The sequence below is a fragment of the Scyliorhinus canicula genome, chromosome 9 (genome assembly GCF_902713615.1).
Source record: "Scyliorhinus canicula chromosome 9, sScyCan1.1, whole genome shotgun sequence".
NCBI classification, from domain to species: Eukaryota; Metazoa; Chordata; class Chondrichthyes; order Carcharhiniformes; family Scyliorhinidae; genus Scyliorhinus; species Scyliorhinus canicula.
This window is the reverse complement of record NC_052154.1, coordinates 12631932-12657849: the sequence shown is the minus strand read 5'-3', so window position 1 is coordinate 12657849 and position 25918 is coordinate 12631932. Positions and strand designations below refer to the sequence as shown.

The window sequence follows — 25918 nt, the reverse complement described above, 5'->3', positions numbered from 1 at the left end:
CGCGCTGGCCGGCGGAGGCACTTTGGCGCCGGTTGGCATGACACAAAGCCCCTTCCGTGCCGGCCGGCGCAAACCACTCCGGCGCCGGCCTAGGCCCTGAAGGTGCGGAAGATTCCGTACCTCTGGGGCATCCCGACGCTGGAGTGGCTCACGCCACTCCTTCGTGCCGGAGTTGCCCGCCCCACCGGTTCGCGGAGAATCCAGCCCCAGATCTTGCATGTTCAAAATGAATGTGAATAACAAAACTACACACAAAAAAAAACTCAGACTCCGATAACTTGCTGCTCAACCTGTTTCGGAATTTGAATTGCCAAGGGCTCAACAGCACAAGACTGAGAGAGCGAAGAATGAACAGAAATTACAGTGAAACATTGGCACTTCTGCGGAGTATAATTCTTTGAAAGAAGCAATGAGTCAGTCAATGAGCTAGAGGCAGGGCAGGACTTGGCTGCATGAATAATGTGCGTAGAATTTAGTCATGTCCAGCAGTGCGGACTCTATGAGTTGTTGACAGGGAAATTACCCAATCCTCTCCACTGTGACCAGGACCAGTGTCACCATATCCAGGACAAAGCAGCCCGCTTGATTGCTCTCCCTTCCAGAAACGTTCAAACCCTCCATCACCGATGAAAAGTGACAGCTGTGCGTACCATCTACATATGCGCTGCAGTAACTCACCAAGGTTCCTTAGACAACACCTTCCCAATCCATGGCCCATACCATCAAGATGGAAAAGAGCAGCAGATACCTGGGAACCCCACCACCTGGTGGTTCCCCTCCAAGTCACTCACCACCCTCACTTGGAAATACATTACTTTGCAGGGGCAACATCCTGAAACTCCATCCCTAACAGCACAGTGGGTGCTCAATGACTGCAGCAGGTTCAAGAAGGTAACTCGCCACCAGCTTCTGAAGAGCAACTAGGGATGGGCAATAAATGCTGGCCTAACCAGTGACGCCCACATCCCATAAATGAATAAGAAATATATACAGCAGAGATGGGCAACCTAAGCTAGTGAGTGGGCCGCATGATGGTTAAGGTGGAGACGGGAATGTAAAACTCAATCAATTATGATCTTATTAATAGCGGAGCAGGTTCAAGTGGCCAAACGGTCTACTTCTGCTCCTATTCCGTATTTCCATATTTATACAGAGCAGTGATGGGCAACATGAGTGGTTATCAGATCGAGATGGAAATGTAAAACTCAAACAGAAGTCATGATCTTATTGAATGGCAGAGCAGATGTGAAGGGCTGAATGGCCTACTTCTGCTCGTATTTCATATTCATATAGAGCAATGATGGGCAACCTAGGTTATTGAGTGGGCGACAAGGTTGATCACTAACAATGACCCCATGAATAAGATTGAATACATCTAATACATGCCGTATATTTCACAAGAAGTTATAGAAAATGTTTAATCATTCATTTATTAAGAGAACGGTCATCAACTTGAGCGCAGACAATCAGTGTGTGCAATCAGCATGCATCTCACTTCATGTGCCCTTGCTTTAATAAGAATCACTTTAATTATACTGGTAGGAAAGAAATTATGCAGGTGGAAACCAGCAGAATGTGACTGTGGTAAACCACTGTTGCACCTCTATTAGAGGATGTATGGTAGGACCTGTACTACAGGCACATTGGTAGCCCCTGCCTGCTGGCTCCGCCCAATAGGCAGAGTATAAATATGTGTGTCCTCCATGTTGCAACCATTTCGCCAACTCCTGTGGGAGGCCATACATCTTACAGCAATAAAGCCTCAGTTGTATCCAACTCAAGTCTTAGAGCAATAAATTGATGCACGATCAATTGCACAAAGGTGGGAGCACCGAAAGCTTCATCCACCCGGATACGGTAAGGCGCTGCTCCCTCGCGGTACACCCCACCAATCAAAGAATCTCCCTGGCCTCCAGATCCCATTCCATGGCAATCCGGGGGTACTGTATAGTCACACTCACGGTCCAGGGCGTAGAATTCAGTGGCTTCCACCTCTACGTCCTCCCTAACCTCTGCGCTGCCCTACTACTCGGCCTGGACTTCCAGTGCAACCTCCAGAGCCTAACCCTGAAATTCGGCGGGCCCCTACCACCCCTCACTGTGTGCGGCCTCGCGACCATAAAGGTCGATCAGCCTTCCCTCTTCGCAAATCTAACCACGGATTGCAAGCCAGTCGCCACCAGGAGCAGACGGTACAGCACCCGGGACAGGACCTTCATCAGGTCAGAGGTCCAGCGGCTGCTTCGGGAAGGCATCATCGAGGCCAGAAACAGCTCCTGGAGAGCCCAAATGGTATTAGTTAAAACTGGGGAGAAACACAGAATGGTCGTGGACTACAGCCAGACCATCAATCAGTACACGCAGCTCGACGCGTGCTCCCTCCCACGCATATCTGATATGGTCAATCAGATTGCACAGTACCGGGTCTTCTCAACGGTCGACCTCAAATCCACCTACCACCAGCTCCCCATTCGTAAATCAGACCGTCCATACACTTCCTTCGAGACAGACGGCCGCCTCTATCACTTTTTGCCTTCCCCAGGAAGTCCACATCCGGGGTGTCACTCCCCACTTGACTCACAGCTGCAGGACCTGTCCTGCTCGGTAGGCACGTCTGACTCCACAAGGCGGACCCGTTGGTGGAGAGGGTGCAATTGCTCCATGCCTACGTGGCGTATCCTGGCTGCCGTCGGTGTACTGTCTCCCTCAGGGACCTGGCACCAGCAGGTTCCACACACACACACCCGGCCCAGCACTACCCACCCCCGGCGCTCCCAGCAGCAACCCCCCACAGGACCATCTGTCCTCCCCCTGCCCACGCCCGAGGATGAAGAGGATTTTGGCATGCTCCCGGAGTCACCGGACATCAGACCAGCATCGGCATCGCCGCCACCACTACGTCGCTCCCAGTGGCACATCAAGGCCCCAGACCGGTTAAACCTCTAACTGGTCCACTGGACTTCAAAAGACACTTTTTTTTCCCCTCTTTCTGTCGAATATTGTAAATGTAAAAACCATTTGTTGTATATAGCTCTCCACCACCCCCACCGGACTCAATTTTAACAGGGAGTGAATGTGGTAAACCACTGTTGCACCTCTATTAGAGGATGTATGGTAGGACCTCTACTACAGGTACGTTGGTAGTCCCTGCCTGCTGACTCCGCCCAGCAGGCAGAGTATAAATGTGTGTGTCCTCCATGCTGCAGCCATTGCGCCAGCTGCTGTGGGAGGCCACACATCTTGGAGCAATAAAGCCTCAGTTGTATCCAACTCAAGTCTTCGTGCAATTGATTGTGCATCAGTGACAACAATCAAAAATATGTCTCGTGGACCGCACTTGGAACCTTGATGAGCCGCATGTGCTCTCCTCCCACCCCCGCCACCCCCAAGACCACCATTGTTATACAGCCTCATTTTAAACCAGCTTGTCAACAACAGAGTCACTTTGCAAGACCAAATTGCTACCTTCAGGCTAACTGGCATGAATGGACTCAGTAGTGGAAAAGAAAAGCAATCAACTCTCCTGCTCCCGATTCGTATCCAGCGACATGTAGCCATGCCATTCCAGCATAGGAATCTGAGAGAGTTGGATTATGAGGAGAGGTTGAGTAGACTGGGACTGTACTCATTGGAATTTAGAAGGATGTGGTGGGATGGGGGGGGGATCTTATAGAAACATATAAAATTATGAATGGAACATATAGGGTAGATGCGGGGAGGTCAGTTTCCACTGGCGAATGAAAGCAGAACTAGGGGGGCATTGCCTGAAAATAAGGGGAAATAGATTTGGGACTGAGCTTAGGAGGAACTTCTTCACCCAAAGGGCTGTGAATCTATGGAATTCCCCACCCAGTGAAGCAGTTGAGGCTTCTTCATTACATGTTTTCAAGATACTGATAGATAGTGTTTCAAAGAATAAAGGAAGAATAAAGGAATAAAGGGTTTGGGGCGGAAAGTGGAGCTAAGTCCACAAAAGATCAGCCATGATCTCATTTAATGGCGGAGCAGGCTCGAGGGGCCAGATGGCCTACTCCTGCTCCTAGTTCTTATTAAACCCAGCTGTGATACCCGAGGCAGTCAAATAGTCTGTTGGCACGCACTGCCCGGGCAAATAAACCTTGTAAGTAAAAATGAAAAAATGATCAATGCCACCACAAATGCAAAGATCAGTGAGATTCTACGCTGTGGTTAATTCTGCTCCTCCACACCATCAGGTTCAATAGTTTTCCACAAGTCAGGCCTCCTCGTCTCATTGGCTTCCACTCGGGACAGTTAATAGTACAAAGCAACCAAGAATCAGGATAACCAAAATTGAGCTCTCAATAACGGAATCGCTTTTTTGCAATCTGCCTGAACAAACAAGGAACATTGATTGAAGATTGTTACAATTACCAGCACATTCTCATTCAAACTGGCTTAATAACCTGAAATCTCTGCCGTTTCGTCTCTGCCCTCATTTAAATTAATTAGCCCTCATCTAGCAATGCAACAGATTGTGGAGAAGTGCAGATTAGCGGAAATCTTAAAATGACAGATTTTTTTTGGGGGGGTGGCGGGGGGGAATTGCACACCAAAACCAGACATTTTATAAAATACAAGACAGCTTTAGAGGACATTTTCCAATTCCTGACAAAGTAAGTGCATCCGTGCAGCCCCAGACCATGTTTTATAATTCAATAATATTATTGGGAGGGGAAATGGCAGCCGCCTGAGATGCAGAATTTCACAGTATGTGTTCGCACCGTGTGCTGGAAAGACTAAAAATTGAGAACCTTCCATTGTATGTTTTGGAATAAAACCATAAGTGCAAACAGCACCTTACCTGCTCACCAAAGCTCCCGCTAAGTTGCACACATGTGCATCAGCCTGGAGGATGCCACACATGCCTGATTCCATGTTAAATACCACGTGTGTGTGGTCATGCAGAAATATTTAAAGGTAAAATGCATTGGTAAATTCACAGTGCACAAGAACATTTTAAAAGGAGCACTGTTGCACACACAGTCCCCCTCAAAATCCTCAAAATACGACCTTAACTTGCCCGATAGAGCGACCACCACATAACGTCCATGAGGTTGAAGCTAATTAGAAGTTTGTTCAGACTCAAACAAATAACTTCAGAAAGCTCCTGATTCTTATCTACCTTAATTGCCGAGAAGGAAGTAATGTTGTTTATGCAGAAACTCAGGAATTCCAAAGTGATAATATTCAACGATAAAGGAGAAATCTGGCAGAATCAGAACCTATGAATGTTTCCATGCACAGTATAACACATAACACCAATTAGCACTCCCGTTCCTTCAATTGTAATGCACAAGAACATGTCCCAGTAAATGTTTTAGAAGTACAGATTTACACAACATCCTGCTAGCAGATAGCTGAATTGAGTGCTTATCATTTTAAAATTAGCTCCCAAATCTTACTTTTTACAAGATGAAATCTAACCGATCTAAAATAAAGAAAAGCTTCAGCGCTTGTCCATTACAACGTGTGGCTGAAAGAGGTCAACATAGACATTTAACAGTTTAAATAAACCCGATCTTAACTATTGGTGAATTTGTCTTTCCAAATGTTACCAGTTAATTACCAGGCGCCGGAACAAGGCGACTAGGAGCTTTTCACAGTAACTTCATTTGAAGCCCACTTCTGACAATAAGCAATTTTAATTTTTTTCATTCATTAATATCAGTCTCAACTAAGATCAATAATGCGATCACCGGTCAGAATTTCCAATGGTTGATCACTGTGGATGGACTCAATGTGTAGTGCAGAGACTAATGCAGAGAGCCAGTGCAGATACCTCCTGAAGAAAAGTATATGACCAGACATCTGTTTGTTCTAACCAATGTCAGGCTCAAGCATTCCCAGGTACGTTACAGTCAGATCTATGCTCATCTGTCTCAATTCGAACAGCAGAGAACTATTCCTGACTACATGAATCCCACCCAAGAAATCTTAGATTTACCCGAGTGAAATGGATTCAAGGCAGACCACATTCTGATCACTTTGCAAATTTACAGCTAACAAGCATCGGAGACACATCATCCCATGACTGACTTGAACCCAGATTCCTGTGGTTAAATGCTAGCGTTTTTATCCCTTTCCACCCAATTCCCCATATTCCATCCTTTCAAATGGTGCGTCCATCAGGCATGATATACTGGATTTTACCAGCCTGCTAGGAATGGGGGTGGCCGGGGGGTTGAAAAATAATAATAATCTTTATTATTGTCACAAGTAGGCTTACATTAATACTGCAATGAAGTTACTGTGAAAATCCCCCAAGCGTCATACTCCGGCGCCTGTTCGGGTACACAGATGTGGAGATGCCGGCGTTGGACTGGGGTGAGCCCAGTAAGAAGTCTTACAACACCAGGTTAAAGTCCAACAGGTTTGATTCAAACACGAGCTTTCGGAGCGCAGCTCCTTCCTCAAGTTCCTGCGCTCCGAAAGCTCGTGTTTGAATCAAACCTGTTGGACTTTAACCTGGTGTTGTAAGACTTCTTACCGGGTACACAAAGGGAGAATTCAGAATGTCCAATTCACCTAACAGCATGTCTTTTAGGGGGAAACTGGAAACCCACGCAGACACGAGGAGAATGTGCAGACCCCGCACAGACAGTGACTCAAGCAGGAATCGAACCTGGCACCCTGGAGCTGTGAAGCAACAGTGCTAACCACTGTACTACCGTGCCCCCCCCCCCCCCCCCGCGCTACCGTGCCCATCACCATCCCATCATCATGCTATTATACCTGCAACGGGGAAGATGGAGGACAGCCTCCCTGGCCCAAAGGAACCACTTGTGGCCAATTAAGGGTCCATTCCCACTTAGTGACAGATAACCCCTCTGCCACAAGGGGAGCCCACCTGATGAACAGTGGCCCCCTGCCTGTGGGCTCAGGCGAGAGGCTCGCCCATCTGGGCACACTGTAACCCAGAGAAGGACCACACCCATCGCACTCCATTCGCCAATACCAACCACCCCAGATCCCTCAGAACTATTCACTCAAAGGATTGGGGAGGAGGAAAATTTGAGGTAAAGAAGCTGAAAAATGACGTTGGTCATTAAAACTGGCTCCCTAATTGTTCCTAATGCAACAATGTAATAATTGTTCAGACGGATTTCCTTGACTTCCAAGCAACAAAGTGATGAAAGGACCGCTCAGGACTGACAATTTGGGTAAAAATAGCTCAGGAAAAAAAAAAATCAAAAACGCTTCTCAAAGGACATGCTGGGTCATAAGCAAAACTCTTTGTTTGAAGAAAATACAATTGCTCAGCAGCTCTTCACTGGATAGTGAAGAATTATCTTTCTCCCCCTCAGGCTCCAGGGAAAATTCATGGGAGGGGAGGAGCTAATGTAACTGAAATGCTTCAAGAATATATGAAATATTCATTCATAAATGCAACACAGGCTGTCATGACACTCAAAATCACAGGAGGATTCTGAAGGAGGACCACATTTTTCTTTTAGACAAACTGCAGTTGAGTTATTGGAAATGAAAAATGAAAATTGCTTGTTGTCACGAGTAGGATTCAAATGAAGTTACTGTGAAAAGCCCCTAGTCGCCACATTCCGGCGCCTGTTCGGGGAGGCTGTTACGGGAATCGAACCGTGCTGCTGGCCTGCTTTCAAAGCCAGCGATTTAGCCCTGTGCTAAACAGCCCCTAATATATTTCGATCAATTTTGTCACCCAGTTTCAGCATCAGTTACCCCCAGTTCAGGCACTAACCCCTCCAACAATGTACCTTGGCCCTGACGCGCCCCCCCCCCACCCCCCACCCCCCACGCTGCATCAAACAGAATTTCTCTCCCCCTATTTCCGACAGCCACAAACCTCACTATCCCATATCGCAAGAGTTGCCTTCTCCAAGAATTGGGTTGAAGCCTCTGTAAAACAACCCGAGAAGTATTTCAACAGAAAAGACAACATACAGCTAAAAGATGTCAGTGTTGAGTTGCAAATTATTTCACAGAGGACTCTTAAGAGTCAAACAAGGAGACATTTCTCCCATCGGTTAGGTTTTCAATTTACTATGGGTTTTACCATCAATATTATGTATTATGAGAGAACATCAATTCATATCTGGTCCTACTTGGACAAGTTACCAGCAAACTGCAAGCACTAACAAGACCAACTTCAAGTGGGTGAGTGATTGTAATAGTAATCTTTATTAGTGTCACAAGTAGGCTTACGTTAACAGTGGACTGAAATTGTGAAAAGCCCCCAGTCATCACATTCCGGCGCCTGTTCGGGTACACTGAGGGAGAATTCAGAATGTCCGATTCATCTAACGAGCACATCTTTCAGGACTTGTGGGGGGTAACTGGAGCACCAGAAGGAAACCCACGCAGACACGGGGAGAACGTGTAGACTCCGCACAGACAGTGACCCAAGCCGGGAATCCAACCCGGGTCCCTGGCATTGTAAAGCAACAGTGCTAACCACTGTGCTACCGTGCCGCCATTAGGTACAGGCTCATAATTCAGTCCATTCAGTTGAAGCTCTTTCCACATACGTTTGCTTTTGTCACGTAGGAAACAGCCACCCATTTGGACAAAGCAAGCTCTCACAAGCAGCCATATGGTAATAACCAGACGATCTGTTTTTGATGTTGGTTGTGAAGTCAACATTGGTCCTGGACATCAGGGAGCATTCTTTCTGAAAGAATTTGAAACGTCCATACTCCCTCGAGAACCTTTAGGACCTCCCCCGAAAGAAAGTAACTCCAACAAGGCAACACTCTTTCAGTATTGCACTGAAGTGTCAACCTCCAGGGGGGTGGTGGGGGATTGCCCATGTCTTTGGGTGAGGGAGTAAATCCACAAACGTCTGACTCAAGAGCTACCAAGTGAGCCACAGTTTTGTGGCAAAAAAAATGTTGATGTTAAAATTATGGCACCAGAAATATATCGCAGATTCACTACAAACTGAGCTAAACTCTTTATGAAGCTTCAATAGGCATACTGACATTGTGCAAACCCCAACTGGTTATATTTCCTCTGCACTGGCGTATTAAGATATTACACACAAAGATAAAAGCAAATTACTGCGGATGCTGGAATCCGAAACAAAAACAGAAAATGCTGGACAATTTCAGCAGGTCTGACAGCATCTGTGGAGGGAGAAGGGAGCTAACGTTTCGAGTCTGGATGACTCTTTGCCATAGCTGATGTTAGCTCCCTTCTCTCTCCCTTCTCTCTCCACAGATGCTGTCAGACCTGCCAGGATTGTCCAATATTTTCTGTTTTTGTATTAAAATATGAATTTTCACTTCCAGGCCATGGGAAATGCATTAGCATATTGCCAATTTGACCCTACTAAGAGGGTTACTAACCAGTTACATTCCCAGAACAAAACACTGCCATGGTTCAATCGTACATCACAGCCAGTGTCAATGCTGAGAAAAGTGTAGTCCGAGTACCTTATTTTAGCAGAGGCAACTTTAAATTATTGAGCAACAGAGGTCAACAGTGTGAAATACCACCGAGTACGGACAAAGTAGTGCTAAATAATGCAAAACTGGAATTTTAAGAAGCTTGTACAATTTAAGAGGAACAGAAAGCTAGATGCAGTAAAAAAAAATTAGGGTTCCGCTCTTTTGAAATCCTAGAAAGGAAATTATATATCGTGTTGCAAAATATTTTAGTGGATGAGGTTCTACATGTACAAAAATTGTAGTTATAATTGTAATGTCGGGAACGTGACAGGTAACTTGCGCACAAACAATAATGAGACAAACTACCAAGCTTTTGTTTTTAAAAGAAAAGAACATCAATTGAGGGATAAATGTTAAGCAGAACAACATGTTAAGTTCCTCGATTCTTCTTCAAGAAATGACCTGGCGTATTTTGCATCCACTGAGGGAGCAAATACAGCCTTAATTTCTAATGTGATATCTGAAAGGAGAGTAAAATAGGGAGAACAAAGTTCATGCATGACAGCATATCTACAATCTGTGTGGGGCATGGTTGGTGGGGGGGGGGGGGGGGGGGGGTTGTCGGTGGTGGTGGTTTGTTGCAGCATACAGTCTTGGTAGGATGTCTGCCTCGGAGTCAGCAGGCGGTGCATTCAAATCCAGCACCAGACACTTGATCACATAATCTAGGCTGATTCACTTCAGCATAGCACTGAATTGTCAGAAGACCTTCACTTAAGGTGAGATGTTGAACCAAAGTTTGATCATGAGGGTTAGATCTAGGTTCTGGGCACAGAACCACAGAATCATAGCCAGCCCTTGGAAAGGGCACCCTACCTAAGCCTATATCTCCACCCTATCCCGTAACCCCACCTAATCTTTTTGGACAAGAAGTGCAATTTAGCGTGGCCACTCCACCTAACCTGGATATCTTTAGACTGTGGGTGGAAATTGGAGCATCCAGAGGAAACCCACGCAGACACGGGGAGAACGTGCAGACTCCGCACAGTGAGCCAAGCGGGAATCAAACTTGGGATCTGGCCTGTGAAACAACAGTGCTACCACTATGCTACACGTTCTCCCCGTGTCTGCGTGGGTTTCCTTTGGGTGCTCAAATTTCCACAGCCTAAAGATGTGCAGGTTAGGTGGGATTGAGCCTAGGTAGAGAGCTCTTTCAGAGAATCAGTGCAAACTGGATGGGCCAAACGGCCTCCTTCTGCACTGGGGGATTCTATTAAAAACACATTTTTGAAAGTTCCTCATGGAGCCTATTTGCGATGAGCTTATTAGAGCCTTGTAGTAGCTACATAGAAAGTGTATGTTTTGGGGGATAGTTAGAAAATAAATTGAACAGCACGAGCTATTGGTAAATAATAATAATGACCATAATAGAGGCTCAATCTCAATTGGTTGCATGCTTGACGTTTTACAAGACAGAACCACAGAGGGTTATCCAAACAAAATATTGGGAGCTCAAATGGGAAATCAGAGTGGCTAATATTGTGGCTTGGAATGTTTTAGTCAGAACTGACACACGAAACCTTAAACTGACCCATTGCATTTAGAGCAGGACATCTCACAGCATGTTGCTTTTTAAATTAAATGTTGTTCCTTCTACTTCAGCTCAAAATCTCTGCACCGCAAATTGCAGGAAGTGCAATCGGATAATGGCACCCCCTGCCCCCCTCCCATCTCTTAATCTTCTCCAGGGCCACAAACATCCGAGCTATCACTGCTCATCTCACCATCAAGTCCCGGCCTCTTTTGATTTTAATCTCTCCGCCACTCCATTATGCTTTTCAGTTGCCTGGGCCCTAACCTCTGGAATTCCCTCCTCACATTTCCACCACTGATATTCCTCAAAATCTCTCTCTTGGACCAAGCTGTTCGGCATCCAACTAAATACCTCTTTTATGTGACTCAAGCAACATATTTTGTTTTATGGTGCTTCTTTGAAGTGCTTTGGCACTTCAGATTGCAGTCAACGCATTACATCACGTACCAGCCTCCCCGGACAGGTGCCGGAATGTGGCGACTAGGGGCTTTTCACAGTAACTTCATTGAAGCCTACTCGTGACAATAAGCGATTTTCATTTTCATTTTATCACATAGATATAAATGCTGGGCAAGCTCAGCCGGTTTGGCACCATCTATGGAGAGTGAGAGTTAAGATCTCGGATTTTAATAACTGTTTCTCTCTCCACAGATGCTGCCAGGAGTGCTGAGTTTATCCAGCATTTTTCTGTTCTTTTTCCAGATTTCCAACATCTGCAGTATCTTGCACAAGTTGCTCTTGTTTCCTAGGCTGTGGAAGTTCAGAGGCATTGCAGGAACCAAAATCTCATCAAAAATGGTTCTTATATTGTCAAATGCTGTCCGAGTTTCACGGGATGGGTTTCAATGCATATCTACTGTGCAAATGCAGCAGCCTTTTCGAACTCAGGGAGATGGACAAAGGGCTCCCCTTTTGGAGTAACACAAACGGTGCAGACAATTGTGGTGACGTGTGTCTCAGAGTGTCCGCGTCCTCATCACAAACTCTTGGGTTATTTCCAGGGGCTGGTTTAGCACAGTGGGCTAAATAGCTGGCTTGCGCTGCAGAACAATGCCAGCAGCGAGGGTTCAATTCCCGTACCGGCCTCCCTGAACAGGCGCCGGAATGTGGCGACTAGGGGCTTTTCACGGTAACTTCATTGAAGCCTACTTGTGATAATAAGCGATTTATTAATATTATGTTGGCATCAGCATGCACCTCAAGTTCACATTATTTTCCCAACTTCTACACCGCAATTCTGTAGCGTTTCTAGCATTTGTCACCTTCTGGGGTGACAAATGCTAGAAACTATGGGGCAGCAGGGTAGCATGGTGGTTAGCATCAATGCTTCACAGCTCCAGGGTCCCAGGTTCGATTCCCGGCTGGGTCACTGTCTGTGTGGCGTCTGCACGTCCTCCCCCTGTGTGCGTGGGTTTCCTCCGGGTGCTCTGGTTTCCTCCCACAGTCCAAAGATGTGCGGGTTAGGTGGATTGGCCATGCTAAATTGCCCGTAGTGTCCTAAAAAGGTTAAGGGGGGTTGTTGGGTTACGGGTATAGGGTGGATATGTGGGTTTGAGTAGGGTGATCATGGCTCGGCACAACATCGAGGGCTGAAGGGCCTGTTCTGTGCTGTACTGTTCTATGTTCTATGTTCTCTCCTGCCAACCTTTGCTTTCTCCGTGACGGAGGGTTAACTGATCACGAACACAATGGGCTGGATTCTCCAGCTTCCCGGACGCGTGTTTCACGGTGGCACGCCATTCGCTGGTGGCGGTATTCCATCTTCCCGCTGCTTGTCAACCCATGGAAGCCACCCAACGTCACCAGGAAATTGGCTGGCGGCACTGCGCTGCCAGCAGGAAGAGTGAATCTCAACGGCCAGAGAATTCCAGCCAATAATGGAAATCGTTCCAGCAGAACGCAATGACATTAAAAATAACACGTGAACAATAAGCAATTAACTTAAACCATCGGCAAATACAAAATCAGATGTCGTGATTTGTTTCATAATCATTCATGGAACCGTAGATGTTTCTGACAAAGCCAGCATTATAGTGCCCATCCCGAATGACCCTTGGGAAGGTGGTTGGCCAGCCACCTTCTTGAACCACTGTTGTTTTCCTGGGCATCAGTACACCCACAGTGCTGTTAAGAAGAGTCCCAGGATTTTGACTTAACGACAATGAAGGCATGGTGATGCCGTTTTCATCGATCAAGATGAATGCAAATACTGTCGCCCAACTCTAAATAGGTAGGAGGCCCTGCTTTTATAACAGGTGAAATGTGTTGAACGGGCTAATATCAAGGAGAAGCTGGAAATTGACTGTTGCAATGTGACTCAGCATGAAAGCAGGGCATAATATTTACCAGAAGAATCTTGCAGACTGTCACATGACAGCAATAATAATGTAGGCATTTAGTGTGGGGAGCAGAAAAGACAGGCTAGAGCTCAGGTCAAATAAGGGAGCGGGGTAAACTGGTCTTGCCAAATCACCCCACTCCCTCAGGATCAGATTTGGCACCCAGGGAAGCCACAGCTAAGGTGCACTTAAAATCCATTTTCCTTAAAATCCATGTTAGAACTCCACAAAAACTCCCAGTTAATGGGACATAGCCTCAAAATAAGGGGAAGTAGATTTAGGACTGAGTTTAGGAGGAACTTCTTCACCCAAAGGGTTGTGAATCTATGGAATTCCTTGCCCAGTGAAGCAGTTGAGGCTCCTTCATTACATGTTTTTAAGGTAAAGATAGATAGTTTTTTGAAGAATAAAGGGATTAAGGGTTATGGTGTTCGGGCTGGAAAGTGGAGCTGAGTCCAGAAAAGATCAGCCATGATCTAATTGAATGGCGGAGCAGGCTCGAGGGGCCAGATGGCCTACTCCTGCTCCTAGTTCTTATGTTCTTATGTTCTTAACAGTATTTTAGTTCACCCAGTTTTTGGGGGGCAGTTGTTAATGAACAAGGAGAGTATGACTTGCATTAAATTCATCTCAGAACGGGTTTGTCACCAGGGGCTGGTTTAGCACACTGGGCTAAATCGCTGGCTTTTAAAGCAGGCCAAGCAGGCCAGCAGCACGGTTCGATTCCCGTACCAGCCTCCCCGGACAGGCGCCTTGGGGCGACTAAGGGCTTTTCACAGTAACTTCATTGAAGCCTACTCCTGATAATAAGCGATTTTCATATGGACAAAAACCATTCTGCCTGAGTCAAACCAGGCTGTGTAGGCACCGCAAGTGGCAACCAGTGACAATGTATCGAAATATGACTCATTTTAAAATTATCATTGCCAGCAGAGGAAGAATAATTGAAACAAACATTTTTTTTAAAAAGAGTTAAATCACATCGGTTCAGAAGCCAGGTGTTGCCATATTACAGGCATCAACATTGAATCAAATGTTTCAGATTTTTAAAATAAAATGTCAACAAGACTTCAAACTTTGATTGTTTAACTTTTGTGTAAGTAAAACACGATTGATTTACTGACACACTCCTGAGGGACCCCGCTATGAATATTAACGCTCTCTCTGGTCCCCAAGGGGAAAATTGAAACACTCGCTTGAGTGGGGTGGAGTAATTTAAAGAGAAAGTATTTTCATCCGGAAATATGTAACAACGTCCGTGAGAAAAGTCACCAAATTCGTTACCAATTAAAGGTCGCCAGATTCACAGTCTCCCTCTCCAAACTCCCTGACGATTTAAGGGTGGTCGGTAAGTGCTGCCCCTCCCAAACTCCACTTACCTTTGTGCCCAGGTAGATCTGAAGGTCCATCTCCTGCTTCTTTTTCTCCAAGAGGCTCAGCACGTACTCCTGGAAGACCCCGACCTTGGTGAAGAAGTGCTCGTTGTGCCAGCAGCCTTCCATGTTGTCGAAGTCCACGCCGAGCCCCAGGAGGAAGCGGACGCTGCCGGGGTCCAGAGCGATCTGCTGGGGTCTGGCCAGCAGAGCGGTGCGGTGGCGCTCCTCCAGCAGCACCAGGCGCAGCACCTTGCCCGAGCGGGCGGCGATCAGCGCGGCCGTCAGCCCCACCGGACCCGAGCCCACGATCAGCACCTTCACCCGGGCTCTCCACTGCCGGTAGCCGTCCACGCTCACTTTCAGCAGCACGTACACCAGCACGGCCACCAAGGTGCTCAGGGCTGTGTCGTACACCAGAGCCTCGTACTCCTCCATCGCTTGCTGCGTTGTCACATTGAACCAGCTCTTGTTAGTTTCAGGGCATCGCATGTCAATTTCAGGGCTATCAATGTCTCAGCTGTGTGTGTGTGTTGTTTAGAGGGCTGGGGAAAGTGTCTCAATTGCAGACTCTTGCTGAATCGCTCCAATTTCTTGGCTTCTCTGGTGGTTTACAAGGTAGCTCAGGAATGAGAGGGAAGGTAAACCTCTGATCCTCTCTCTCCCCCCCCTCTCTCTCTCTCTCTATAAACGTCAACTCTGCTGGCTGCAGATGCAAACCACTCGCTGACGCATGTACAGTCTTAACAAACTTTCAATGAGGCGCTTCCGTGCATTCAAACTCCAGGCACGGAGCCCCAGAACTTAAAGCGATCAATTGGATCAAACTTGCAAAATTGGGTCCCTCTCCAGGCCGCCTGACAGTCATTAAGTCGGCGGTGTGGGCCAGGCAGGAATGTTAATGATATCTCCCCCTAACCCCTGCTTTCCATCATCGCCAGATGGGTTGCAATTTTATATTTGGGAGAAAAAAAAACTCGATTCCCCCCGTCTCTTGTTAAATTGCATCCGAGATTCTCAAAAATGCCACCACTTGACCCAATTCGAATCCATCCTGATGTGACCAGCGGTCAGCCGGGTGCCAAGAGCTACATTCACATCGAATCCACTCTGAACCCGCCCCCCCCCCCCCCCAGGAGATTTGTCAAACGTCAAGCCCAGCGAGACTGCTTTGCCCAGAAGTGTCGTTACAATTGCATTAGGGTTCCAATGGGCTTGTTTGCAAGGGAAAAAATATATTTCACGAAAATTACATATCCCAGCCTCTTTGATCACATATGTGGCGGATGTCTCCGTGTATAAAGGCGCTGACGGCGCGATGGTTTCATGTGGATTGTAGTTCCACCACCAGGCACCCTATCTCACTAACAGATTGACAATTAATCACCTTGCCCCCCACTGTTTTAATTTGGATTTTTTTTGTCACGTGTACTGAGATACAGTGAAAAGTATTGTTCTGTGCACAATCCAGGCAGTTCGCTCCATACATGAAAAATATAGGACATACCATAAATACACAATGTAGACATTGGATGAAGCACACGGAATGTATGGGCTACAACTGTAAAGAAGATGTGTAGAAAGATCAGTTCAGTCCATAAGAGGGTCATTCAGTCTGGTAACAGTGGGGAAAAAAGCTGTTTTTGAATCTGTTGGTGGGTGTTCTCAAATTTTTGTATCTCCTGCCCGATGGAAGAGGTTGAAAGAGAGAATAACCCAGGTGGAAGGGGTCGTCGATTATGCTGCCCGCTTTCCCAAGGCAGCGGGAGGTATAGACAAAGTCAATGGATGAGAGGCGGTTTCGCGTGAGGGACTGAGCTGTGTTCACGACTCTCTGTAGTTTCTTCCGGTCTTGGGCAGAGCAGTTGCCATACCAGGCTGTGATGCAGCCAGATACGGGGGTGGACCCGGACAGATTGTTGGTGATGTTTCCACCTAGGAATTTGAAGCTGCCCACCATCCCCACCTCGGTACCATTGATACAGATAGGGGGTGGACGACACTTTGCTTCCTGAAGACGATGACCAGCTCCTTAATTTTGCTAACATTGAAGGAGAGATTGTTGTCATTGCACCATGCCACTAAGTTCACTACCTCCCTCCTGTATTCTGACTCATCGTTGTTTGAAATCTGACCCACTGTGGTCATGTCATTAGCAAACTTGTAGATGGAGTTGGAGCAGAATTTTGCCAGGTTGGCCTGGTTGAAGTCCCCGGCCACAATGAACAAGGCCTCCGGGTATTCCGTTTCACAACTGTTTATAGCGGTGTGCAATTCATCAAGCGACTTCTTCCACCCGCCTGGGGTGGGATGTAGGCTGTTGTGATGGTGGAGAAGTGAACTCCCATGGAAGTAAGTATGGGGGGCACTTCACAGTCAGGCATTCCAGATCCAGGGAGCAGTAGCCTGCTAGGGTGGCCATGTCTGAGCACCAGGAGGAGTTGACGAGGACGTTGTATCATTGTGATGTGAAAATGATGTGAAGATGATGTGAAAGCTTATTGGAGTGCTGAGACAATGGTGACGGAAAGGTATTAACTATGGCCTGCCAGCTGGCACTCATGTCTCTGACTTTATAAGATTGTCCACTGAGTATTTTTACCTTAATTACACCTTATAGACCAATTGCTTTACACAAGTTGCCTTCATAAGGTTACAATGAATAGCACTGAAAATGAGATAAAGATGCAGCACAATACCTCGTTATATTAATTAAAATCAACAGTTTAATCCTGGAAAATATAGGCCATTTTTCTTTTCTTGGAAGACTCCTCTTGATGCAGGTGGATAATCAAATTCATTATCGCCTCCAATGTGCCAGCTTCAGCTGATTGAGAGAAAGACTATTTGAGGACCAGAATCTCAAACCCAAGTGTAAGGTTGTGGTTTACTGATTAGCAGTGATCTCCCACACTCCTATGTGATTTGGAGACTTGGACATTGGCAGCAGCATCCTCGAAGCACTGAATCAATACCACCAGCAGTGTTGCAGCAAGATCCCTCAGGACAGGTAGTCCAACAGCAGTGTCCTTTCCCAAGCCAACATGCCCAACATTGAGGCACTGGCCACTCAAAACCAGCTCTGCTGGGCAGGAGATCATAGAATCCCTACAGTGCAGAAGGAGTCTGCACTGCCCTATCTTCAGAACCCCATCTAACCTTTGGACACGAGAGGGCAATTTAACATGGCGGATCCACCTAACCTGCACATCTTTGGACTGTGAAAGGAAACCAGAGCACCCGGTGGAAACTGACACAGACACTGGGAGAATGCACAAACTCTACACAGACAGTGACCCAAGGCCGGAATAGAACTTGGGTTCCTGGCAGTGTGAGGCAGCAGTGCTAATCATTGTGCCACCGTGTCGCCCCTCATTTATAAGCCTGACGCCAGATACTCAAAGTAACTACTCCACTCAGAACGTGGTCGTGGAAGGAGACCCCAGGTGGAACAGGCCCCCAGATTGTGGTATGTTCTGGTTGGGAACCAGTAATGTTTTGCTGATGTGGACAATGTTTGAGATCCAAGGAACTTACTAAGAAAATAAAGACACATAATTCCATGGTTTTTCAACAAAACAAAAACTTTACTGTTCAAGGTCAGAAAAATCAAACAGGTAAACTATGCTCAAACACCCGCACTATATATTCAATAGCAAACGTAACCAGGGCACACTAAATCTCATGACAAATCTGTCCCCCTCATGAGGGATTCCAAACTTTCATTTTTGAAGATCAAGTCTCTGAATTCCCTCAGTGCCTTTCTGAGTCAGATTTCCTCAATGCTGCTCACCTCACCAGGGTTTCAATCTCGTCTTCCAAGACCACATCCCTTGGATTCCTGAGTCTGCACTCCAAGCCCTAGTTCATGGCACAATTTCAGCTCTTTAATAGCTGGCTAGCTTCACTGGGCTGGCACTGGCTGAACCCGAGCCCTTTCCAGCATGCAGCCAGTGACCTTGACAGCTTTGTTGGGCCTGCTTACCTGGAGTCTTTACCAGTTGCACATTTTCTGTCAGGAGCCTTTTCATCTTATTGTTCTCCTTTCCTCAGTGGTTTCTATTGGTGGTGGCCTCTTCCTGGTTGCTCTACCCTAGTCGTTTCCCTCTCTGGATCATCTCTCTCTCTCTCTCTCTCTGAGTTCCCTTGTGGTGTGTTCCCTCCTCTCCATCCCGGAACTCTCCCCTATTCCGGCAACAAAGCTTGGGTCCCATGATGGATTTTAGAATTGTTTTTCCATGCAGGATGGCTGAACCCTATGACTACAGGAGGAGATACCCAGAACAGAGCATGTGCGGCCACTTACACTGCCAAGCATTGGGCATGTAGCAAAACATGCGGTCTGTGAGGAAACATAGCTCTTGGCATTTGCCCAGACCAAGATACATTCCCGTTCCTCAAAACCGTCTATAATGGGGAATGTTCATTTGGGATGGCACTGAGCACATGGAGCAGTTTGGTCAGGAAGGCACAGTTGAGGTGTTAAAGTGAGTGCACAAACGTCACAACCCATTCCCCTGACCCTCCAGACATCACCTGTTCCACATGTGACAGAGTCTGCAGATCATTCAGTGGACTTATCAGCCACCTCAGAACCCATCAGCCTGGATTGGAAAAAAGTCATCCTCAATCCCAAGGGGCTGCCTAAGAAGGAAATAAGAAGACAATAAATATAGAAGAGCAAAGTTAATGAGGCATGTTTATCTTTGGTATTGACTGTGGCTCAGGGATAACACTCTCTCCTGTGAGTCTGAAGCTTGTGGCTTCAGATCCCACTCCAGGTACTTGAACAATGCAAGGGGGTGTCACTGGCTAGGCCAGCATTTATTACCCATCACTAATTGCCCTTAAGAAGGTAGTAGTGTGCAGCCTTGTAGATGGTGAGCACAAGGCTGTAGCTGGTGAAATTTGAATTTGGTTAATAAATCTGGAATAGAAAACTAGTCTTAGTGATGCTGACTGTGAAACTATCAATTGTCATAAAAACCCATTTGGTTCACCAATGTCCTTTTAGGGAAGGGAACCTGCCACCCGTGACCAACATGTGACCAATGGGTGGTGGCTGGCTTAATATACGTCCCCACCGGCCGATTTGAAAGGCAGGTCGCCTCTGGGAGCTTCCTGGATGGGGCAGAATAGCGGCTCAGTCCCCATTGCTCCCGGTCCCCAAGGGAAGGGGAGAGGACTAGCCCCGAGGGTGCTCCTTTCCCAGGCCTACATGTGACCAAGACCCACAACAATTTGGTTGGCTCTTGTCTGCCTTCTGAATTGGCCGAGAAAGCCTCTCAGTTCAAGGGCAATTAGGAATGGGCAACTAATGCACGCCGCCCATGCCCCGTGAAAGAATAATTTCTGAAACGCAATCAACCTGGAATATTAACTATTTTGCACTTCATTAGAATGATTAGAAAGAGAGGATCTAACAACCGCCACTTGACATTCAATGGCATTACCATCGCTGAATCCCCCTCAGTCAACATCCTGAGGGTTACCATTGATCAGAAACTGAACTGGACTAGCCACATTAATACTGTGGCTACCAGGGCAGGTCAAAGCCTAGGAATCCTACAGAGGGTAACTCACCTCCTGACCTGCTCCAAAGCCAGTCCACCATCTACAAGGCGCAAATCAGGAGTGTAATGGAATACTCTCCACCTGTTTGGATGAGTGCAGCTCCAACAACTCTCAAGAAGCTCAACACCATCCAGGACAAAGCAACCCGCTTGATTGCTCCCCCTGCCACAAACATTCAAACCCTCCACCACCGACAAACAGTGGCAGCCGTGTGTACAATCTACAAGATGCACTGCAGTAACTCACCAAGGGTCCTCAGACAACACCTTCCAAACTCATGACCACTGCCATCTAGAAAGACAAGAGCAGCAGATACCTGGGAACCCATCCACCTCCAAGTCACTCACTACCCTGACTTGGAGATATAACACCGCTCCTTCACTGTTGCTGGGACAAAATCCTGGAACTCCCTCCGTAACAGCACAGTGGATGTACCTCTGTCAAGGACTGTAGCGGTCCAAGAAGGCAACTCACCACCACCTTGTGAAAGGCAACTCGGAATGGGCAATAAATGCTGGCCTAACCAGCGACGCCCACATCCCGTAAATGAATAATAAAGAAACATTTGAATTATTGAACAACATCAGAAACAATTTTGACAATCCCAATTAAAATAGGCAAATAATAGGCAGCACGGTGGCTCAGTGGGTTAGCCCTGTAGCCTCACGGCGCCGAGGTCCCAGGTTCGATTTTGGGTCACTGTCCGTGTGGAGTTTGCACATTCACCCCATGTTTACGTGGGTTTCGCCCCCACAACCCAAAGATGTGCAGGGTAAGTGGATTGGCCGAGCTAAATTGACCCTTAATTGGAAAAAATTAATTGGGTACTCTAAATTTATTTTTTAAAAATAGGCAAATAATTTGAAACAAACAACTTTGAATGATAAAAAATTCTGTATTTTGATTTATGTGAGCTCTTATTTTACCATTTGTGTTGAAAATTATGATTGAGTAGACAGGGAGAGATCATTTCTATTGGTAGGATGATCAGTAAACCGAGCTCACCGTTTTAAGATCATTGGTAAAAATGTGTCAGTGGGGGTGAGGTGGGGAGAAGAGGGAGAGACTTGTCTTTACAGAGTGAGTTCTTGTGATCTGGAAGGCACTGCCAGAAAGGGCAGAGGGAGCAGATTCAATTGTAACTTTCAAAAAAGATTTGGATAAATCCTTAAAAGGAGAAAAACTGCAAGATTATGGGGAAAGAGCCGGGGAACAAAACCATTTGGATAGTGCCTGTTGAGTGAGTGGGGGAATGAGGCTGGGGAGAGGGGCTGTGGAGCGAGTGAGTGGACTTGGAAGAGAGGTGGCTCAATGAGCAATTCTGTGTATGTGTGGGTGTGTGTGTGGGGTGTGTGTGTGGGGTGTGTGTGTGTGTGTGTGTGGTGTTTGTGGGGTGTGCGTGTGTTGTGTTTGTGTGTGTGTGGTGTGTGGAGAGAAGCTAAATACAATGTGTGTTTGGTGGAGGGGGTGGGGGGAGAATAGGTTTCACCAGGGAATATGGAAAGCTTGGCTAGAACCGACCTGAGTATTTAAAATAATATAATTTTACAAAGTACTCCAAATCCACTGGTTGTCATATTTATATGATTTATGTTATATGTATATATTTCATGTTGATTTATAATATGAAAACTTTAATAATTATACATTGAATGTTACTATACTACTTTATTGCTGTTTTGTTTTTATTAATATCTGGGGTCTCGCTCATCTTGGTGTTAACCTGGAAAATAGTTGCGGAAACACTGTGCTAAGATCGGGGACCCTCAGGATTGCTATCCAGTCACTCCAGCTAGATAATGCATTGGTGTGGACATCAGGTGAAAACAGAGCCTTGACTTTCTGATGCCCTCTATAGTCAAATAGCCTGCTAACATTTATCATCTAAGCTGAGGCCACATCACACCGAGGGCTCCCTGGGCTTATGGAAAACTGGCCCAAGCATAAGTCAGCTCCTTTAGAAGAGCAAGGAACAAACAATCAAAAGGAAGTTAACAGAGGTAAGGCTAAGTATATGAAAGTATATCAAAGATAGTAGCATTGGTGTTTTTTTAAAAGAAGGGGCTGTGACATTAGGGTCGTTTTTGTCTATTTGTGTGTTTGAATGTACTTGCTGATTTTTGGCAACATGTCAATCTGGTTCTTTCTGGGTTTTAAATCTACACTTAGCTTAACTATAGCTCATGCTCACTCACATTAATTACCATCATGGGGAGATATATGGTCATTTCCAGAGATAGAGGACTTGATTTTGACAGAGTACAGCTGCATAGATGGGTGGGGGGGGGGGGGGGGGGGGGGGCAGAGGAATGGAGTGAGATCTGGGGGAGTGGGGGTTGTGGGGTGGGGGGGGGGGGGAACGGTTGGTGGATCTGATCAAGCGAGGAGGTTTGGGCAGTGGTGACCCAGAAAAGCATTCAGCTTCTCAGGTTAAAACAAAAGGTGGCAACCGCATGAAAATATTTCATTGGCCGATCCGCCTGCTGGGAATGGTTGAGCTACCTGTCCCTTGTCCCACCTCAGTTAAACCCAGATTTAAGAGGGCAATCCTTTCATTGTGAAAATTTCAAATGGTAACAGCGATCATTGTAAAGATTTCAATAGGCAACTACTGTTGTTATGGAGATTTAAGAGGCTATAGCTATCAATATGAAGATTTATAAAGCTATTACTCTTATTGTTGATGATTTAAAAAGACACTTACTACTATCCCGGACCAGACCGCAACACTGACTGGGAAACAAACTTTATTACTACCACGGTATTAAAATATCTTCAACATCACACAAAAAAAATAACTTACGAGTACCCCTGAAATAATGTTAATCAATACAGTGACTTAACTGCTATCTTTATTCCCACTCAAACAACAAAATCATCTCAGCTCTCAATCCACTTTCAAATACAGTTAGCAAACCCAGGATTACTTGCTTTACGGAGATGTTATTTGTGACTGTTTTAAAGAAAGTACCTGAATCCTGTCCGAACCACACAGAAATTCTCTCTGTGTTTGTTCAGAAGCTGTTTCTCAGCTTGTTTCAGCTCACCTTCCAGCCACACAATTCTGAGCTGCTTGGAAAGAAACTGCGAACCTGTCTACAGACATATCTTTCACTGAACTGCAGTGAGAGCAGATGCTTGACTTCTGCTCACATCCTAATCTAAAATTCAACTAAACTGCTTTTCTGCAAAATGCTGAGTACTTTAGCTCCAGCCGTTAATTATTTTAACTTACTGAGCTAAAACACAATGTTTCTAATTAACCCCACAGGAAACCGCTTAATCCAAAACAAAACTCCATCAGCCCAAGCTTTTACGATGCCTTAGTTGCACTTCTGGCTCCCAAAATCTTTCAAACCAGGATTCTTTAAAAACACTACTGCAGCAGTCATACACACAGTAACCCAGGTTTTTAACCCTTACTGCACTAAATACATATAATACAATATATCTGACACTCCTACATTCATCGTACATTGAATACATTGCATTGAGGTGATATAAATGCTACCATCCATGACACAGTAATATAACTCATCACTGACTGTGACAAACTACAAGGAAATGTATGAGAGAGGAGCCCAGTGGGATTATTTAATAGAACATAGAACATAGAACAGTACAGCACAGAACAGGCCCTTCAGCCCTCGATGTTGTGCCGAGCAATGATCACCCTACTCAAACCCACGTATCCACCCCATACCCGCAACCCAACAATCCCCCCATTAACCTTACTTTTTTTTTAGGAGACTACGGGCAATTTAGCATGGCCAATCCACCTAACCTGCACATCTTTGGACTGTGGAAGGAAACCGGAGCACCCGGAGGAAACCCACGCACACACGGGGAGGATGTGCAGACTCCACACAGACAGTGACCCAGCCGGGAATCGAACCTGGGACCCTGGAGCTGTGAAGCATTTATGCTAACCACCATGCTACCGTGCTGCCCAATTTCTGATTGTTGTCGCAAAGATCCAGCACAGTCACATTTGGCCAAATGATCTTCCCCTAGCCGTAAACCTCCAAGGTTTAATGGAAAAAAGAAGTCTAGTGATAAGAAATCTGCCCCACAAAAATCTCACTGCAGTGAAATTGCACAAAAGTATCAACTTAACACGAATCGACGCTGTGTTGAAATGAGCACCCACCATGTTTCCCAGAATACCCCCATGCACTGGTTTGATGGATGCACAAACTGATTCAAGACAAATTAATTTGACCATTAAAATAATGGACAAAGTAGTTTCAAAATAACCATTTATACATCATTGTCGCACTTTACAGCCCAAAATTCCTTTCCAACACATTTGTCCTCCAAACTACACAGCATCGAGAAGTAGCAACATCCTGAACACTTGACTGATGCCTCTGAAGGAAAAGAAACCCCACCAATCAGCCAGATTTACTTTAACTGCCTTTCAATATTGATTGGCCGAGAGACCTCAGCAGTGATCTACACCCTCGCTCTTCACATAGTGCGAAACTGCGAAGGTTCTGCGTCTTGTATATTATATGGGTTATTGGAGAAAATGTTCCAGGTCACTGATTCCAGTGGATTCCACATTCAGAGCCTTAGATAGTCGACCACAATTGTGGAGACAGAAATAAGTTTAACATAGCATTGGAATCTTTGCTTTGGAGAGAGAAAAAAAACCACAACAAGTCAAGGGAAGGCCCAGTGCTGGAAACACTGAATCATCCCTTATGCAACCCACAGCATTTTTCCAGCGCCTTTAACAACCTCAGGATATCACAAAGCACTTCAGAGCCAATGGAGTACTTTCAATGCTTAGTGACTGTTGTCATCTAGGAAAAGTGACAGGCAGCTTGTGCACAGCAAGCTCCCACAAACAGGAATGTGGTGATGACCAGAAAATCTGTTTAATGAGCCTGGAGCAAGACATAAAATCGTAAATCATGACATCTCCCTCTTCTGTAACACAGACTTGCAAACCAGTGAATTTCCTGTGAATTTGGTGCAATTGCTAACCTAAGCCTTGCTGTAGATGAAAAGACATACGCATCAACCTGCACGCTTGACTGATGCCTCTGGAGGAAAAGAAACTCCACCAATCATGCAGCTAATCCAATATATTTTCCTCGAGCTAAAAACTGTAACAATCTCACTGCAAAAAAAATCAGAATGTTGAAGAAACTGACAGCAGAAGCTCTTATCAAAATAGTACTTAATGATATTTTATTCGCGCTGAATTGCAGTGTGACTTGCATCAGAAAATTCACAAAATTCATATCTGATTAAGTACTCAAGTTAAGAACATAAAGCCACCTGACAATCATGTAATAACTAAAGCAGCCAAGCAACTTCAATAAGAATCAGGGAAGTGGAGGACAGAATATTAAAAGAAGGAATATTGAATTAAATTATATTAAAATTACTAACAAATACACAATTTCTATATTGCAGGCACTGAATTACACCTGGATTTCATCATTTTAGTATTGTACTGAGGACCTGAACCGCTAAGGAATAGGGCTACAGGCGCATCGGATTGACAGTAATTCAAAGAAGGCGATATTCGGATAGGTGACAATAATGTAATCAGAAGGCAGGTCTACTGCCCACGTGTAAAATATCATAAACCAGTGTAAATGCTGAGTGTTATTCAGGCTGTGACCCAATTTTATGGAATTT

The 25918-nt window shown here is 45.8% G+C and overlaps 1 protein-coding gene across 2 annotated transcripts in view; it reads right to left on the bottom strand.

Annotated features, from left to right (window-relative positions):
* si:dkey-234i14.6 overlaps positions 1-15770 on the bottom strand; it is a 152276-nt gene extending 136506 nt beyond the window's left edge. The window contains exon 1 of one of the 2 annotated variants that reach the window (XM_038806250.1): positions 14696-15770. In XM_038806250.1, the coding sequence (XP_038662178.1) occupies positions 14696-15181 (486 nt within the window). In that variant the 5' untranslated portion in view covers positions 15182-15770. The remainder of the gene's footprint in view (positions 1-14695) is intronic. The other variant, XM_038806249.1, reaches the window with a different exon arrangement.
* Positions 15771-25918: the final 10148 nt, after the last annotated feature.